Source organism: Giraffa tippelskirchi, chromosome 5 (assembly GCF_054371585.1).
Source record: "Giraffa tippelskirchi isolate mGirTip1 chromosome 5, T2T-mGirTip1v1.2.pri, whole genome shotgun sequence".
Lineage (NCBI taxonomy): Eukaryota > Metazoa > Chordata > Mammalia > Artiodactyla > Giraffidae > Giraffa > Giraffa tippelskirchi.
In genome coordinates, this window is record NC_137279.1 from 94,188,601 (window position 1) to 94,206,570 (window position 17,970).

Below are 17,970 nucleotides of genomic sequence, written 5' to 3' on the forward strand. Positions count from 1 at the left end.
TATGAATCTTAAATTATTATTATTTCTTCCTGTCGCTTACACCCGAGGTGGGGGGCAAGGGAAGGGGAGGGGAACAGGAGAGGGGGGATCGCCTCCCCCCTTAAGGCACTGAGTGGAGAAGCCGCAAGGGGGGAGGGGGGAGGCCACATTGTCCTCACTCCCTGGGGCTGGGCCCCGGGTCTCCTCAGCCCTGGGCTCCCCCATCACCTGAAATGTGAAGATGAGGCCCAGAGCAACCTGACCTCCCCCTACCCCAATATATTACATCATTACTTTTTAAATAGAGACAAGGACTGGTCCCGCTACCCCCTCCCTGTGACCACCCCCCACTATTGGGGGTACCTGGGCAGCTGTGCAAATGGGCATGGGGGTGCATGGGAGGGAGGGAGAGCACCGGGCCCCTGAACCTGCCCCTTTTAAGGAGGGGGGGCTGCCAGGCCAGGGAGGGGAAATAGTGCAAGGCAGAGCCCAGGCCTGAGCGGGGTCCAGCACCCAGCGAAGAAGGGGGGGTGATACCCCCACCCCCAGCAGAATTGGGTAGTTAAAAATCTGAAACTAGATTTCAACAAGACCAACAGAAAAGGCTATGTACAGAACGGGGGTGGATTCAATCCTAAGGGAAGAGTGAGGGAATTATTCTCCCCACCCCAACGGGGAGCCCTGGCAGGCAAGGGTCTGAGGGTAGGGCTCCTTTCCCACAGGGCCGCAGCCCACTTTCCCTGCGGGCGGGCGAGTAGTTCCGCGCCCCGACCTCGGCAAAGGGGCGCGGCTCACCCGCTGGGGTGGTGGAGGTGGAGAAGACGGCTCCCTGGCAGTGGCCGCCAGGGGCGCTCGCCCGCGCAGGGCATAGCCGCCAGATGGCGCCGGCTGGCCCGTTCTCCGCCAGGCTCCCCCCCAGCCCCTCACCCGGTCCCACACCCTGCACTGCGCCAGCCCGGGGGCGGCGTGAGTCAGGGGCTGCAGTGGTGGCGGCTCGCACCTGGGCGGGGAGGAGGTGGGGAGGAGGAGAAGAGGGTAGGACACCGCCCGGCCCGCCCTGCCCTCTGGCCCCGGGGAGGGAGCGGCGGGAACAAGACATTCCCTGCCCGGGGACGCGGGAGGGGAGGGCAGGGGAGGAGAACCGGCAGCGCTCCCCTGGCTGGGCGGGGCGCTCCCGCTGCCCCCAGGGGCGGGCGAGCCAATCAGGCCACCCCGCCCCCTTCTCCAGGACCCCATGACTCAGCGCTGGGAGAAGGGCGGAGGGGGACTGGGATGGCTCCTTCCTTACAGGCCCAGTCCCCGTCTTTCAAGCTTTTACCTTGCTTTCCCCCACTTACCCTTCCTTTGCCGCCCCCCTTTGCATAATTCACTGCCAGGAAAAGGGAACAGAAACCAGGAAGGAGGGGTCTCGAAAGGGAGGGGCAGTCCTTCACCCCCTTACACAGCCAAAACCCCAAGGGGCATGGGGGCGGGGCAAGGCTTTGGTCCCAAGCCCCCCACCCCCTAGAAACCCGCATAGCCGAAGAGGGACCCCACAAATCAGAAATACATTATTGCTTCTACTCCCCAGGAGCAGCTGGGGACAGGAACCCCACCTTTACAATGGAGCTGTAAATATATACATAATATCATATGTATCACTCCTTGGGAGAGCACCCCAATCTGGGGAGACTCTGCCCCAAAACCTTCTCGGCTTGGAACTGGAATGAGGGCTCTGAGGGAAGGAGCCTATTTCCGATGCCAGGGAGACTCAGTGCCTGAACCCCCAGCGCCGTCTCTGCTGTATACACTCCCACTGCTTGGCATGGGCCTCCCCGGTCCCCGTGCTGCTCCAGCTCGGCCACTCGTCCCTCTTTAAGAGGTGTCCATGGCACCTTCAGCCTGAGGTGTGGTGGGTGCCCCCTCCTCCTCCTCGTCATCAGGGGGGCCCGGGGTGGAGTCTGGGGGCCCGGTAGGGGCGGATGTCTCCCAGAATCGAGCCAGAGACAGGCGGAAGGTGTCCAAGTGACCGTTGGAGAGGTCGAGGCCAGCAGGAGACGAGGCGGCGGCGGAGGGCGGGGGGTAGTGAGGGGGCGCATCGTCCTTGCGGCGCCGCCGGGTGCGCACCTCCAGGCAGTTCTGGCCCTTGAGGTGGCGCTGTAGGTGGTCCTCCTTGGCGAAAGCCTTGTGGCACAGGTGGCATTCGTAGGGCCGGTCCCCTGTATGCAGGTGCATGTGGTTCTTGAGGTCGTAGCTGTGCAGGAAGCGGGCTGGGCAGTGCGAGCACGAGTAGGGGCGCTCTCCGGTGTGCTTCCGCATGTGGATCTTCAGCTTGTCATTCCTGGCACGGGCAGGGGGAGGGCGAAGGGAGCCGGTCAGGAGGGGATCCCTGGATCGTCCGGGCCAGGTTCCCCGGCCTTGTCCACTCCTGTTCCCTAGCACTCGTTTCCCTATTTCTGCTCTGGGAGACCCTTGCTGACTTAGCCCCAGGTTAAGGGGCTGCCTCCAGCACAGTCAGATCTTTAAGGCCCCAGACCCACCTTCCTTGACTTTCTTTCACCTGGTCTGTCTCCTCATCCTGGGAACCACCTCCCAGTCCCTCCAGGATCACCTTCCTCCACACCCCAGGTCTCACAACCCCTTTCTCCCTTGTGCCCACCCCCCCACATGGCCCCTGCTGGGCCTCTTCCCCCTGGTGCTCACCGGGTGAAACGGACGCCGCAGACTTCACAGGCGAAGGGCTTCTCACCCGTATGGGTCCTCATGTGGCGTGGCAGTTTGCCCGCCCCGTGGATGATCTTGTGGCAGACCGGGCACTCCTGGGGCATCTGGGAGCGGCGTTTGCGCACTAGCTTGTCCTGGCTGTCCAGGCCTGGTGGCAGGGTGTCCTGGTGCAGGGAGCTGAGGTAGGCCATCAGGTCAGGATCGATGGCATCCTCGTCTGAGCCCAGCTCCTCTGGGGACAGCGGGGGCCCGCTGCCCTGTGCCAGCCCGTAGGACGGGGGGTATACCAGCTCCTCTTCTTCTTCCTCACCCTCGTAGGCCTCGTAGCTCAGGGGCCCCTCTGGGGGTGAGGCAGTCCCTGTGGGAGGGCTGTAGCTGTCCCCCAGCCCACTGCCCCCACTGCTGCCCACTCTGCCCGCCTCCTCCTCCTCCTCGTAGGTTAAGGGATGGGTGGGCACTGTGGGCACCTCGGGCACTAGGTGGTTGGCCCGGGCCCCTTTGGTCTGCAGGAAAGCTTTGCGGGGCTTGCGGCTGCGGCGGGCAACAGGCCTAGGAGGCGGCGGCGGTGGGAGGGGTGCCTGTGGAGGGCTGTCATCACCGTTGGGGACTCCTGAGGCTGAGGCGGTAGCTGTACAGGCGAAGGCTTCCAGGTACTGCCGCGCGCGCTCACAGTCGTCCTCGTCGGGGCTGGGCGCCTCTAGTCCACTGCCTTGCAGAATCTCCATGCAGGCTGCGATGACACAGGGGATCTCCAGCAGCCGTGCGGCCTGCAGTACTGCCGGCATGTTGGCGCTGCTGGTGGTCAGGGTGGCTGTGTAGGCAAACTCGAGCAGGGCACCCAGTGCCTCCGGCCCCACAAAGTCCAGCTCACACACGCCGGCCCCTGCGCCCCCGGCAGCTGTCCCACCGCCCCCAGCACCCGAGACTGCACCCCCACCACCCTCGGTGAAAAGCTTCTTGAAGTAGTGGCTGCAGGCAGCCAGCACAGCCCGGTGGGTGCGGTACTCCAGGCCCTGCGTCCGGATGGTGAGGTCACAGAGGTGGCCCAGCTGGCGCTGCTCATTGAGGCAGCTCAGGAGCTCACTGCTGTGGTCTGGGAATGGAATCCCGATCAGGTCATCCTCAGGGCTCCCCATCTTCTCCTGCAGAGTGAAGGAGAAGGGGAGGTTAGGTGCGCTCAGCCCTGCCAGGGGGCCCAGAGAGGGAATACCAACACTGGCCATGAGCATAGGCCCTTCAAGTACTTTATACCCATTTCATCTTCCACGACCTTCTAAAGTAACAATTATCCATTTCACAGGCAGGAACCTGAGGTGCAGACAGGTGAAGTGACTTTCTATGTTAAGTGCGGAACAGGTTCAAAGCCAGGAGGTGGGCCGAGCCCTGTTCCTAACCACTGTGCATTGTTCTGTCTCAGTAAGCATGGGAGCTCTGCCTTTCTGGCTTTTCCTAGAGACCCATCTGCTTCACCTGCCCCAGTCCCATCCCTTTGGAAGAAGCACTGGTCTGGGAGAAAGGATGCCTGTGTTCTGGTTTAGGCTTCATGAAGAACTGGCTGAAGGACTCCGGGTGCCTCTTGCAGCCAGCCTCAGGCATCTGAAAAGTGGGGTGACAGTCTCTGTGATGGAACCTCCTTTCAGCCCAGAGAGAGGCCAATGAAAGAGTTCAGATTCACGTTGGGCCAAGGTCTGTTCAAGGCAAGGTCAGGTGCTTTAGCTCACATTATCTCCCTAAAGAACTTGGTGCACTATAAAACACTATGCAAACCTGGGAGGTGGCTCCCCAGGACCCCACCTTCTCCTTCCCCACCCACTAAAAGTTCATCTCCCCTTCTAGATCTCCCCCTTGTAGAGGCCAAAGGGGAAACACAGCTCCCAGCATCCCTTCCCCCACATCCTCCCCTCCCCCATGGGGCCAAGGAGCAGCCACCCTTTGCTGGGGTGTCGCTGGCGCTGGCGCGGGTGCTTCCTGCCCCGCACCGATAAGCATCGTCCCCGCCCCTCCCCCCTACCAATAGGCCAAGTTCCAGTCCTACCCCTCCTCCACTGGGCTACCACCACCACCTCTCCCTCTCCATTCCTGGCCAGTCAGGAGAGTACCCCCTCTCCAGAAGACCTTCTTCCACCCTCTGTGCTATCCCCTCCAAGGCACAGCCACAGAAGGCACAGCACTTCGGCAGTCCCAAGACTGGAGGGAGGCGGGTAGCAGAGTGAGTCTGGCCTGGAAGTGAGATCAGCTTCTAATCCTGGCTCTGCTACTATCTTGCCGAATGACCTTGGCCAAGTCATTTCTCTTGCTTCAGTCTCCTCATGGTACATAAGGAGCAGGTGGGGATGAAAGCTGCAGGGGCTCAGCCCTTCCACCCTGACATTTGGTGGTCTGGACCAACTGGAGACAGAGTTGAGGCCTGGAAAGAGCTGGGCTCTGGAATCATCCAGGCTTGAGTTTGAATCCTCACTCTGCGGCTGATTAGCTCTATGATCCTTAAACAAGTTGTTTAATCTCTGAACCTTCTTTTCCATCTATAATATGGGATAATTCCACCTGACTCCTAGGCCTGTGGTGAAGGTTAAATGAGCCCATGGGTGGCACAATGCCTAACACATAGTAGGGCTCAATAAAAGTTCTGGCCTTGGGAGGGAGAAACCAAGCCTCACCCGGAGGCAGACTGCACTATACAGATGGTCTCTGCTGGGAGAAAGGTCTGTCTCCCTCCGTCAAATCACCCAGGGGGAGTCCGGTTACTACTAGCTACATGACCTTGAACCAGTCACTTTCTTTCCTGAGGAGGCCTGTTTCCTCATCTGCAAAATTAAAGGCTGCCCTGGATGATCCCTAGGGCAAGTCCCACTGACAGTCTGTCAGTGTCTTCTCTGCCACTCCCAACAACTGCTCAGTCTCGGCCACTGATAGGGAAGGGTTTTGAGGGGTTCGGAGGAGTCGAGGACACAAGAAATGCATCGTCTCTGCCTGCCTCCCCATCTTCACTCTAGCATCCGGACGCCTGCGTGGAAGCCTTGAGTGAGCAGCACCCATGTGCTGGCTCATAAGCCACAGACACCCTCAGATAGCCCACGCCTTCCCACCTTAAGTCCCCAAATCACTTCTCTCCCTGGGGGCCAAGCAGCCTGGGAATACTCCCAGTTTCCTTGGGTTTTCCCACCTGTACTTTACAAATAGTACAAGTGGCAAATGGCCCCAGGACTTAGGAACAAACAAAACCGGGTGGGCAGCAGCAGTGGCCACTCAAGTAGCAGTGGGCACCCTCCTGGGCCCAAGTGAATAGTGTCCCTCCTGAGGGGGATGAGTGGGGCTGTCCTCACTGTCCATTGGCCCAGAGCTGTGCACACGCATGCACGTGGCTCACCCTGTCCCTCTCCCTTCTTCCCTCCACACCCTACCCATTCCCGCTGCTTAAGCCCGCCTCCCTTCTCCCACCCCAGGGCCATCTCCGTGGCAACTTGGTGTGGCGGGGTTGCTGATTGGCTGACCCTGCTGTCAGGTCACAGGCTCAGGCTGGTTCATGATGCAGCTCACACGGGGCTTTGGCAAGGGTGGGTGTTTAACCCCTAGGGCCTAACTCCAAAGCCCTCGGCCAGGCCACGCGGTAGCAATGAAGGAAGAGAGAGGCAGAGGACCCATTTGGGAAGGGGAGGTGTTCCTATGGGTCTCTAACTTCTGGGAAACTCCCCTAGCCCTTACCCAGGGCTCTGGCACCCATGCTGACTTAGGTGCCACCGGGAGCTAGGATGGTGCCAGTCAGGCCAAGGGGGTACTCCAGGCCCCATCATCTGAGAGGGATTGATGGGGAGGAACTCCCCCCTTCTTTCTGCCAGGGTGGGGCACTGATGCCAGGGTGCCCACCCCAACTTGGGCACCCTTCCCACCTCTGTATCCCAGAGGGCCCAGCCCCCTGACGCCCATGAGGACGGCCCATCCCCACCCAGCCTGGCATGCCCCCTCTTGCTAAGACCTTGTGGGCATGGGTGTGTGTGGTGGTTGGTGGGGGGGCAGCTGTGCCAGGGAGCCAGGCAAGGTCTGTTTGCTTGGTAGGGGGAAGAACTGGGGGCCCCGCCCCATCTCTCCCCACTTTCCCGTCACCCCCCCCACCAGGCTCCCCTCACTGTCAGGCCTGCTAGACCGGCCAAGCCGGTGGGCAGCTCTCTTGAAACTGGGCCCTGAGTCAAGCTTGCCCCATCTTTGGTGGGGGGAAGACTTTGGGGTTAGAAAAGTATGAGGGGGGCAAAGGTGGGAGCCCCTATCACCTACCCCTCAGTGCCCAAAGGCACCTCCCAAGCTGTGTCCACCACCAAGAAACCAAAAGGTAGAGGGCACTGGCCCTGGCACGGGAAGGAAAAGGAGGCTAAAAGTCTTTCCAGGTGCTGACCTCAGGCAGTGTCCAGTGAAGGGCTGGGGGATACCAGGGCCAACACTGCCGGCTTGAGCCAGCTGAAGAGCTGGGATACGAGGCCCTGAATGGGGCAGCTGAGTAAAGCTGGCCCCCCTTCCCCACACCCTGGGGATTAGGGGAGTGAGGCTTAGTGTGGGGGGCAGCAGGCGGAAACAGGATTAGCGGCAGAGAAAATAGATATGGGCCTGAGACTAAGGCACACAGAGCCCCCCCCCTCCTTAGGCTCAGAGGCCCCCACCTCCGGGCTCTGCCAGAGAGCTCAAGAGGGACCTGGCCAGCTTCTCCAGGTGTAGCAGCTTGGGGTGAGGATGAGGGCCAGGCTGTGATGCCTCCTGCCAGGGTGATGGAGAGGCCTGACGCTCTTCCCACCTTGGCTGGCCACCCTTCCCCCTTACTTCTTTCTCCTTTCTCCCCCCCAACCCCCACCCCAACTCCAGCCTCAGGTTCTCTTCCTGTTTTTTTGGAGCGAAGTTTGCACGAAGCCAGGGCTTTGGCCTGTGGCTGGACCAGGGCGGGGGTGGGGAAATAGGACAGCCAGTCCAAAGTCCTCAGGGACCCAGGAATCCTAGCTCCCCAGCTTCTTCCACCCCTTCTTAGGGCCTCTGGGGCCCAGGAGCTGAAGCCATCTGGACTGCCCAGTTGGAAAGGCAGGGTGATGGGTGGAGGTGAATCCCCTGGAGGACTGGAAGGGCTTCGAAGGAGAGGCCCTCGGCCCAGGATGCCCCAGACATGTTTGGAGCCTTTCCCTCCCCACCCAGCCCCTCCAAGCTAGTACATGCCTTCCCCATCCCCCATATGTCGCTTCCCCCTCCTAACCTCACCACCCCCAGCACTCACACTTCCTGGGGGCCGAGGCGGGGAAGAGAGACCGCAAGCCACGAAGGGGGAAGGAGGCAAGGGGAGTTGGCTGCTTCCCGGTGCTGTGGGGGTTAAGCCTCTCCTCCCTCAAAATCCCCAATTCCTGGTGCTTCAGCTCCTGACAGGAAGGAGACCTCAGTGTTCCCCCACACTTTCTTTCCATGACACCTGCCCTAGTCCACAGCCTCTGAGATCACATCAGGGGAAATCTGAGGGAGAGAAAAGATGGCGGAGAAAGGAATAGGGGCAACTCTCTCTTCCCTAGTCTTCCCCTCTTTTCCTTTGGGGACCCCTGCCCTCAGCCCCTCTCCACTCTTGGCCCCTTGCCTTGGCCTCTTCCTGTCCCCTTCCTGCCTTTTCGGACCCTTGTCTCCCTTCTCTGCGACTCATCCTTTGCTTTCCTCCCTTCAGCCCTTGCAAGGCTCCTGCTTCCTCTCTACTGTGTCCTTAAGTCCCTAGGTATCCAAGGAACCATCCCTACCTCTCTCTTTTGGCTTTCGGTTCTCTCACTCAGGCCTCTCCCACTTCCTCCATTTCGCCCTACTCCAAGCATCCCTTCTCTTCTCCCCAGGCCGATGGATGGATGCGGGGTGGAGAGGGGCAAAGGAATTAAATTAAGAAACTGGGCCTGCCCTCCAAGGCCTGGTCTTGCCATGAGATGGTTGCATTTAGGCACCCACGACCCCATTCTGGATGAAGCACAGGACCAAAATCAGGGGGGACAGTTGGCGAAGATGGGTGGTGGGGTGTACAGTGAGAGCGGATGTGGGGTAGGGTGGGGGGACAGCCTAGGCCTCTCTGCCCGTCACAGTTTCCAGCCCTGGAGCAGCTGGAGTTTCCCCAGAGGCTGCCCACCCAAGGCCAGGCAACCATGCGCCTGGACAGACCCTGGCCATCAGTGCTCCCAGCAGGGGTCTGCCGGAGCAGCGCCAGATCCCCTTAGGGCCTGAGGAGACCCACAAGGTGCCAGGGTCTGCCCTGTGCCCACCCCCTCCCCCCCAGCCTAGTGTCCCCGGCTGCGTAACCGAGCCGGCTGGTAACCCCACACCCGCCAAGCCGCCGGCAGAAACCTGAGCCCCCCAGCCCCAGAGGACACCCCAGCCCAATCCCCGGAGCCCGGCTCCCTGCCAGCCTGTCCAACCTCCTGTCCTGGCCCAGCAGCCCCTCGGCTCCCGTAGGCCCCTTCTGCTGCTCTCCTGTCCTCCTATGTCCCTCGGACACACAGGCTTCCCCACACTCCAGCCCCTCGGCCCCTCAGTTCCTTAAACCACCCCCTGTGAAAATTTGGACACCCTCTTCCTAGCCTGTTTTTCAGTCCCTCTCTGACCCTTGGCCAATTCTAGGCCTCCGAGCCTCCCCTGGGGCCTGATCTCCCAAGCCAGAGCGGGGCCTACTCACCTGAACGCTGAGGGGCCTTGCCGGCAACTCCTCTTGGCCCCTGGGGGGAACAGGTTGGGAGGGGTGGGGGAGGGCCTGGCTGGGGGGGAGGTAGGGTGGCTGTTCCCCGCTCCAGCTCCCTCCTTCAAAGGGGCCGCCCACGACTTGGCCCAGCCCCTCCCCCCTACAGCCTTAACCCTCTGGGTGCTGTCCCCCCTCCCCCCAGATGGAGGGAGGGGTTACCAGAGGCCTGGCAGCGTGGGAGAGGGCCTACAGTCTCTGCCTGTGGTGCCCGAAGCCCCAGCTATACCCACCCCCGCCTGTCCTGACTCAGTCCTAAAAGGGGAAAAAGGTGAGCAGTAGGAAAGGTAGGAGCTGGGACAGTCCAGGAGGACAGAGGTGAGGAGGAGCAATGGGAGAGGCTGCTGGAGGTGGGACCAGGAGAAGGAAGAAGGGAGGGGAGGGGACAGGAGGCGGCAGTGGCCAGAAGAGGGAGGAGGGGAAGCCTGGACAGTCAGTGCCAGGGGTGACAGGTGCCCAGGTCCCAGCCCCTCAGGGCATGTGGACTAACAGAGGACCACAGGGAGGCCCTTCAGACCCCCAGTGGACCCCTCAGCACCCTTGGGAGCTGGCCGAATTCTCCCCACCCCGTACTGGGCTGGGGCCCTCAGGGGCTGGGCAAGGCAGCACCCCGCCCTCCCCATGCCTCACCCCAAACCCACTCACATACCACAGTTCCTTGCCTGGGTGCCAGCCCCTGCCAACCAGGCCAGGGGGCAGCACTTGTGCCAGCCCCCAATGGCCAGGGGGATCAGGGGGATCGAGCTGGCCTGAGGTGGGGTGGACAGATGGGGGGAGCTGTGGGCACCGAAAGAGGAAGGAGCCGGGAGGGGGCATCTGCTGGGAAGCGCCTAGCCCCACCCCTTGCGTAAGCTGCTGCCACCCTGGCCGGTTGGGTGGGACCCGCCTGGGCCTGAGGGGCAACTCAGGAGGGCTCTGAGCCGAGAGGAGGGTGGGCCACAAAGTCCCACTTAAACAACTCTGGGGGTCTCTTATTCCTGTAACGAGGCGGGCCTTAGGTCCCCCAGCCACTAGGCCATCCCATGTCCTGTTGGGCTGGGAGAGGGGACCACGGAAATGCCCCCTAAAATATCCCCTCCCCTTTCCCCCCAACAGCTGCTGGCTCAATGCCGCTGGCCTGCTGCCCCTCACCAGCTCCCGGCCCGGTTGGCACCTACCCACCAGGATGCTGGCAGTCCTGCCCTCCTCTCCCTCCTACCCCCCTGGCTCCCAGCGCCCCATGCCAACTGTGGGCCTGGGGTGGGGGAGGGTCACCCCTGTGCCTTGGTGCCAGCTATGCGGGCCCAGGCCCCTAAGTCCTACAGATAAGGCCCGAGACCCTGTTCTCAAGCCCATCTCCTCAAGAGGCAGTACACGGGTTAGGGCCTACACGAAGAGAGTCCAAGGGGGCTATGGATAGCTTGATGAACAGTTATCAAAGGTTCCACTCCCCAAGATGGGGCCAGTGTCTTTCCCTGCCTCCAGGTGCCTGTCTCCCAGCATCCCCCTGCCCAAGCATTTTGCTTGGGCACCAGAGTCCCTGCAATTCCTGATCGCCCTAGTGCCCGCAACCTGCCAGGGAGTGGGGTGGGGCTGCTCTCTGCCCTTTGATCCCTGTAAAGGGAGGGAACCAGCCTAGAGGGCACGGGGCAGAGAGGGAGTTCATGGGGCCCCTCCATTCCACCCCTGCCAGGGGCAGCAGGGCAGGGTATGGGCATCTCTTGGGTGGAGCCCTAAGGTGAGAATGGGTAGCAGGTCTCAGCTGGGGGTAGGGTGGGGGTGTGGATGACAATCATGGATACATGGTGTCATGGGGGAACAAGGTGATGAGGACAAGCTGGGGAGATCCAGAGGGTCCCCAGGTTTCAAGTCATCCCAGTCCACTTTTAGTCCCATCCAGAAAAATTCCAACTTAACCAAACTGAGATCAAGGAGGACTACAACTCCCAGTATGCACCACAATTGCTTTGCATGTACCTTGGGAGTTGTAGTTCCTTTGAGAAGCCCTGTGCTCTTGTCTTCCCCAGAACCTTGCAGCTGATAGGGTGGAGAGAGCAGAGCAGAGGATGGGAGGTGGTCATGAATCTCCAGGGGGATTGTGTTTAGAAGAGGTAAAAGGGAGGAGGTCTATGGTTGGGGGAGAGGACCCTTGCTCCCAGGCAAAGCCGGAGGAAAGGAGGAAGGAAGGAGGAGAGGATGTCTGTTGAAAGGGGCATATGGGTGGGGAGGAGCTGGGTGGGGGGGAGGTGGAAACAGGAAGGAAACTGAAGCCAGAGACATGAGGTCGAAAGCAAGGGCCTGGTGGAGCCCCACTCCGAGGCCCGCAGGGACTGGGAAGGCGTTTCCCCCTGCCGGGCCTCAGGACCATTCTGGTGGCCTAGGGAGGCCTAAGAGGAATTAGTGATGTCAAGTAAAAAGTCAGTTGGCATGTTTGTGGGGGTCACTGGCTCCATTTACCTGCCACCAGCCCTCTTTTGTCTGGGGCACCGTCAGGCCCTGGATCTGGCACGAGTATTTCTGGCTGGAGAGCTCTGAAAGCTGACTTGACTCTGTGATGCTAGCAAGCAGAGGAAGGGGTTGGGGAAGATTAGGGACAGGCCTGATGGGTAGTATGGTGGAGAGAGATATATAGAAAGTTAGGCCCAGGGGTGAAATCAAGAAATTGTGCTGGTAAGTGTGGATTCCACCCTCTAGGGCTGAGGCCATGGCAACTGGGAGGCCTCAGTGAAGAGAGGGCTAAGATGCCAAGGAAAGCCACTAGCCTCCCACCGACCCCAGGCTGTGGGACAGAATAAAGAGGGAAACATTTTCTGGTGTCCTTGTGGAATTTGCTAAAGGTAGCTTTTCCCCTTGTGTCCGGTAGCCTGTGAACATTAAAGGTGGCAATTCAGGGGGCCAGATGGCAGCTGGGTGCCTTTACTTATGGGGGTAGAAGTCAAAAGTGGGCAGAGGCTCTGCTTCCAGGCCACTTTCCGTAGGCTCCCCAAGGTTTTGGGACAGATGTTTATAGGCCCCAGTCAAGACTCTTGCCAAGACCTGGGTCTGCCTGGGTGGGGGGATCATTCTTGCCTCTCCAGGATCTGTGATGGTGGACAACAGTAGCTCTAATCCCTTCCCCCTAGTCCCCCAGGCCAGCCTTGGCGCCTGGCCGCCTGTGTGTTGGCAGGACTGGTGGTGGTGGGGGGGCGGCGAGGCAACTTCAAACTGTCCGGGCAAAACGTCAAGTTTACTCACGAGTTTACTCAGCAGAAGGAGGGGGAAGAGGCCAGGGCGGGCACACCCCATGCCAGGGTCCTATCCGTCTGCCCATCCCCACCTTCCTCCCCCACCCTCCTCTTCAGCCCTAGGCCAAAACAGGCATAGGCCCTAAGGCCTGGTGGCAGGGCAGTCTTAACACTCTGAAGGTCAGGGAGCCAAGCAGGCTGGAGGCAGGAAGCCCCAAAGCAGTCCTAGAGAATTCTATCAGAGGGCCGTGCCCTGCCTGGAGCCCAGTCACTACCCGTCTTGGGACCTCAGCTTTGGGCCAGAACTGGGTCTCTTAGCCACCAAGAAGGAGGCAGTACAGGCCAGGCCTCCTCTATCTGAGCAGTCCCCTGGGCAGTGGCTTCTGACCCCAAATGCCCAGTCCTAGGCTGTGCCCCAGGCAGCATGATGCCATCTGGGCAGCCATAGGATCAGGGGCTGGTTCTCTCTGCCTTGGCTTGGGATGGGGGGCCAGCACCCTAGCTGACCTACTTCCCTTTCCTCCCCACCTGCTTTCATTCTCTGCTTCTCTCCCCCAGCCTTCACTGTCCCCACCCCAGAGGCGCTCCGCCCCCCATGCCCGCTGGGCCCCCTCCCCCACCCTTCCCCAGGGTGCCAAGTGCAAGCACACAAAGGGCCCGATGGTGCATTGTTAGCCCAGCCCCCGCTGCCCGCCGCGCCCTCCCAGGGCGGGCACTAGGCCAAGGAGGAGCTGGGGGCCCTGGGTGCCAGGGGGCACCATGGGGAAGGGGGAAGAGGTCAGCACCTGTCTCCCAGTCACTGGGGTCCATGTCAGCCAGAGCTGAGCAGGGATGAGAGTGCCCCAGTGGAGCAGGCCTCCTTGACACCTGAGCCTAGTGGGCACTGCCTGCTTTCTTCCCCAGAGCCCCTTTTGGGTGCTATTAACCCCTTCCTGACCCCTGTACTAAGGTTGGGGGGTGTGGTACCCAAGGGAGGGGACAGTGTCTGGGGGTGCCAGCAGGCTGCGTCGTGCCCACAGCAACCATGTAACAGAGGCTCGCTGGGGGAGCCGGGGTCCCCGGGGCCAGGGACAGGCGGCACTGACAGAGATTTCTTCTTGTTTCATCAGCTGCTCCAGGGGGAGCCCCCTGCCCTTCTCCCCAGTCACCACTAAGGAGGAATACTAACTGCTGCCCAAACTCAGTCACAAATATGTCCCTCTCCAGCCCAGCACAACACTCCATATGCCCACTCTCTCTGCCCAACGTGATGCCCACTCCATGCCAGCTCTCCCAGCAGTGCCAGACGGGTACAGGGGTGACCAAACCAGTTGGTGTGTGTGGGGGGAGCAGGAGGCAACCCCATAATCCTCCAGGCCTCACCCACCCTACACACAAGCACCCTCAGGGAAGAGAGAGTTCCCATCCCAGTTTAACCCCTCACTCCCCAATCTGGCTCCCCCTGAGCCTTGATAAACTGTCTCCCTCCTCCAGGAACAAATTGAGGGAAGCGGGAATAGCTGCGCTGACTCATTCTCATTCTCAGCTGCAGCTCGGGGTCTTCACTGCATTCGGGTGGGGGTCACTTCAAGAACGCCTTCCACCTGGCCCGGAAGCCAGGACAGCCTGCTGGTCTCCCCCTCTCCCCAGCACCCACTTCCGGTGTCCCAAACTAGGTCAGCAGCGCTCGTTTCCTGTGGGTCAGCTAGCACCCGCGCCTCTGCCCCTCCCCTGCTCCGGACCCAGGCTCCCTGCCCCCCCCCCAGGGCGCCCCGAGGTCTCACCACGTCTCAGCCGCCCTTTGATACGTGGGGGTTGTGCGGGGCGGGGGGCAGGGGACCCGCCCTCTCTCCAAACACCAGCAGGGCCGGGGCGCCTGGGCAGGCACGTGTCCGGGCACAACCCGCTGCCCACGCCGCCCCCCCACTCCCGGCCCCCCCTCGCTCTGGCCGGGACACGTCGCTCTCTTACTTCGGGTGGGGTGGGAGGAGAGAGAGAAAACTGGAAATTGAAAGCAGCGCCCCCCACCCCTTTGAATGGCAGCCCTCTGCCAGCCGCGCTCAGACTAGGTTCTACAACAACACAGTAGCGACCCCCACTCCGGTTAGGGGCAGGTGCGCCAGCGCCGGTGGGGGACGGATGATAGGTAGAATTCCTCCTAGTCGCCCACACTCGCTCTTGGGTTCTGGGGGCAGGAGCTGGCTTTGAAAATGTAGCGGCGGTACTGGAGCCCGAACGAAGAGAGTGGGATTGAGGGGCGGCGGAGAGAGGGGTCGTTCTGTATCGCTCGGAGGTTGTCGCTGAGCCCCACTACCGGCGAGAGAGCGCGGCTATAGAAGCGCAAGAAACCAAATAGTCCAGCCGGTAACTTTCCCCCAAGCCGCAGCTCCTCCTGTGCTCCCCCCACCCCCCATGCAACTGGCCCGAGTCCAACCCACCGCGCCAGGGGGCGCGGAGGAGGTGGGGGGAGCGTTGTCCTAGTTAGAGTCCGTCAGCGTTTCCATTCCCTCAACTCGGTCGGGTCGGGGGTCTACCTCTAAAGTCACGAAGGAGACTAGGGGAGCGCTGGGCGCCGCCTCGTCCTCTCTCCATCCCGCAGCCGCCAGTCTGTCTGATCCCAGAAGTGCAGAGAAAGTTTCTGGGGACCCTCCGCCCTGGGCTGGGGGAGGCTGTGGTTCCTTCTCTACCTTTCCTCCCGGTTAAAATCAATTCCCAAGACCCGTAGTGTTGGGAAGGCACAGGAAAGGGGAGTGGTGGGAATCTGGTCTGCATGCGCGCGTGTGTGTGGGGGGGTCCCACTTACAGGACAGACGAAGGACACTGCAGTAATCTCGAGTATGGGGGACCCCTAGCCAGGAGGCAAAAGTGGGGTACACTCACCTCTCCGCCTTTGGGTCCTCTGGCTGGAGCTGCTGAGGCTCCGGGTGTGGGAAGAAGCGCGTCCCCCGCCAGGCCCGGGGGCTTGGGGCCCTGCTCCGGTCCTGGTCAGAAGGCCGCGGTCAGTGGCTCGCCGCTCTCTGCTGGGGGGCTCCTCCTCCGCAGCCCTCTGCCTCCTCCTGCCGCCCGCCCCCCCCTCGGCCGCCGAGAACCGTACATTCACCTGGCTCCCACCCGCCCCCCCCTCAGGGCCCGCCTCACCTGTCCTGCTGTCTCACCTGTCCTCCTGCTTGCTTTCCCCCCATCCCTCCCCTCCCTCCCCCCGCCCCCTGCCACCCCCCAAACTCCCCCTCCCAACCCTTAGCAACACCCTCTGTCACTTCCTGGTTTTTCACCCGCCCCCCCAGGCCCCCCTCCCTCCGCCCAATAAGGACATAAACTTCAACCCCTTGGTCCAGCCAGTCTCTGCAGGGCGCAGATGGATCCCTCCCTCCTTTTTCGCGCTTTTCTTCCAAGCTCTTACTTTGCACTCTGAGCTTTTCCCACCCTCCTCTTTTCCCTCCTTCTTTCCTTGTCTCTCTCTTTCTCCCTTCACCTGCCGCTGTCCCTTTCCCCCTCCCTCTCCTCTTTCTCTCTCTTTCTAGCCCCTATCTTTCCCAGTCCACCTTAACTCGAGCTCCGCCCCCTACCCCATCCAGCCCTCCGCCGCTACTCCGCCCCGCCCCCTGCACGCCACCGCCCTGTCCGCCCGTTGGCTTGAACACCCGCCCATCCCAAGTGGGTCCCGCCTTGCGTTGGGCCAGGGAAGGGGCGGAGCCGAGGGGGCTGGCCTGAAACCTGGAGGAGGGGAAGAGGAGGGGGCAGTGTCCGCAGCGGCCGGGGAACAGAGCACCCCCAAGAAGGGCTCTCACTCCTCTAAGAGGGGCTTCTGTAGGGTCAGCACCTCGGGAGCGAAGGGTATGAGGAGGTCGAAAATAGGCTAGGTGGGGGTGAGGCAGGGACTTAGAGGGTTGAGAGAGGGGGTCCCGTGAGGGGTTATAATCAGGTCAGGGCCCCTGGAGGTAGGGGGAGGGGAGCCACCCGGCCATCAACTCCAGCTCCTACGCCCCACCCCCACTCCCCTTAGATGGAGCGGGGGAGTTGAGGCTGCAGGCACCCTGCCTCCCTCCCCACGCGTGACGGCGCCCCGCGGGGAGGGAACGGCGCCCCGGGCAAGCAGCCTCTACGCTCCAGCCGGTGCTCGCTGCGGCCTTGGCATTGTCGAAGGGGAGGGACCAGGTCCGTGAGGGGGGAGGGGGAGGAACGCTCAAGCTCCTGCTCCCCGCCTCCATCCCGCTGTGCCATAAGTGGAGAAACTGAGTCTCTGCGGAGAGACACCTGGACTTGGATTCGCTCAGAGACCCAGAAGGCGAGGGGGACCTGAGTGTTTTACGATGTATATGTAGGTTTAGGGGGATCGAGATATGTGCTTTAGTGCCCCCCAACTGAGGAAGGTAGCCCGTTTGGGACGCTTCCAGCTGGGCCTGCGGCGCTACGTACCCCAAAGAGCCCCTCCCACTAGTGTAAAACTGATTCAAATCCGGCTATCGCGGGCCAGGTTCCGCTCCCCGCGGCCTGCCGGGCCGAACCGGGTCGAGCTCGCTTTCTCCAACCCCAGCCCCCTCTGCAGGGGGCCTCCCTCCCTTTTCAGCAGGTGGCTCCGCGGGACACCAGCTCAACCTGTTGGACCACAATAGGCGGCGCCAGGGGGGCCCTGGCCCTCACCCGGGCTGACCCGGGATCCCCGCGCAGGGGGAGGGGCGGAGTGCTGGTCCCTCCCTCCCTCTCCCTCCGGCCGTGACTCAGCCTCGGGGCCGCTGCCCTGCTCCCCAGCCAGGGGCGGAAAGTGTGAGGCGCCCCTGAGGGCCTAGGCCAAACCAAACAGCCCCCCACCCCAGACATTATCTCACTGTAGAATTGGGGGGGCTCTAGGAAGGAGGGGGTAGCAGCAGTAGGAACGGGGCGCTCCCGATAGGTAATCCGCTCCGGGTTTTCTTATCGTCCTTGTCCCCCATGGGTCCCGAGGCTGGTCACTGCTCCGGGTTTTCTTCTCGGTCCCGCCGGACAGATTCTGATTCGTCAGGGCCCGGAGCCGGTGGCGTCCAGGCCAGGGTTTTCCCCTCCCTCCTCCAGCTCGGGGTCGCGCTAGACTGGAGAAGGGCTGTGCCAGGGGCAAGGCGACAGTGCCAGAAGCACAAGTGAAATGCAGAGGGGGCTGCTTCGGGCTCGAGAGGGCATGGAAAGTGGCTCGGGGAGGGCAGAGCCAGAGCCTCTAGAAGCAACAGAAAGGAAGGAGCCTTGGCATCAGCCCTTAGGTATAGAAAAACGAACAGTGGGCTTGCCATGTCCCCCGTTTCAGGGGGTCGTGCCAGGCGTCTTGTTGGACCCTACCTGGATCTTTCAGCAGCTGGAATGCATTTACCACTTGAGTCTGGACAGTCCTGGAACCTCTTGTTGGTTTTT

The 17,970-nt window shown here is 61.7% G+C and overlaps 1 protein-coding gene across 10 annotated transcripts; it reads right to left on the minus strand.

The window, feature by feature from the left end:
* ZBTB7B (zinc finger and BTB domain containing 7B) lies at positions 1 to 16,097 on the minus strand. 10 transcript variants are annotated; one of them, XM_081494567.1, is made up of 5 exons: positions 15,747 to 15,785; positions 15,472 to 15,572; positions 9,350 to 9,389; positions 2,662 to 3,824; positions 1 to 2,299 (listed from the first exon to the last, which is right to left on the minus strand). In XM_081494567.1, exons 1-5 carry the CDS (start codon positions 15,771 to 15,773, stop codon positions 1,834 to 1,836), a joined length of 1,797 nt encoding a protein of 598 aa, XP_081350693.1. In that variant the 5' UTR covers positions 15,774 to 15,785; the 3' UTR covers positions 1 to 1,833. The 10 variants fall into 10 exon arrangements, with proteins under 10 accessions (XP_081350693.1, XP_081350699.1, XP_081350701.1 ...); XM_081494573.1 differs by having other exon boundaries at positions 15,730 to 15,771; XM_081494575.1 differs by lacking the exons at positions 15,472 to 15,572; positions 15,747 to 15,785 and adding exons at positions 11,846 to 11,945; positions 13,141 to 13,182.
* Between the last annotated feature and the right edge of the window lie 1,873 nt (positions 16,098 to 17,970).

Coding starts and splice junctions, on each gene's coding strand:
- ZBTB7B (XM_081494567.1), bottom strand. CDS start 15,773: ATGGGGGGAAAGCAAGCAGGAGGACAG. Junction 15,573..15,746: donor GAAAGCAAGCAGGAGGACAG/GTGAGACAGCAG, acceptor CCTTCTGACCAG/GACCGGAGCAGGGCCCCAAG. Junction 3,825..9,349: donor CAAGGCCCCTCAGCGTTCAG/GTGAGTAGGCCC, acceptor TTCACTCTGCAG/GAGAAGATGGGGAGCCCTGA.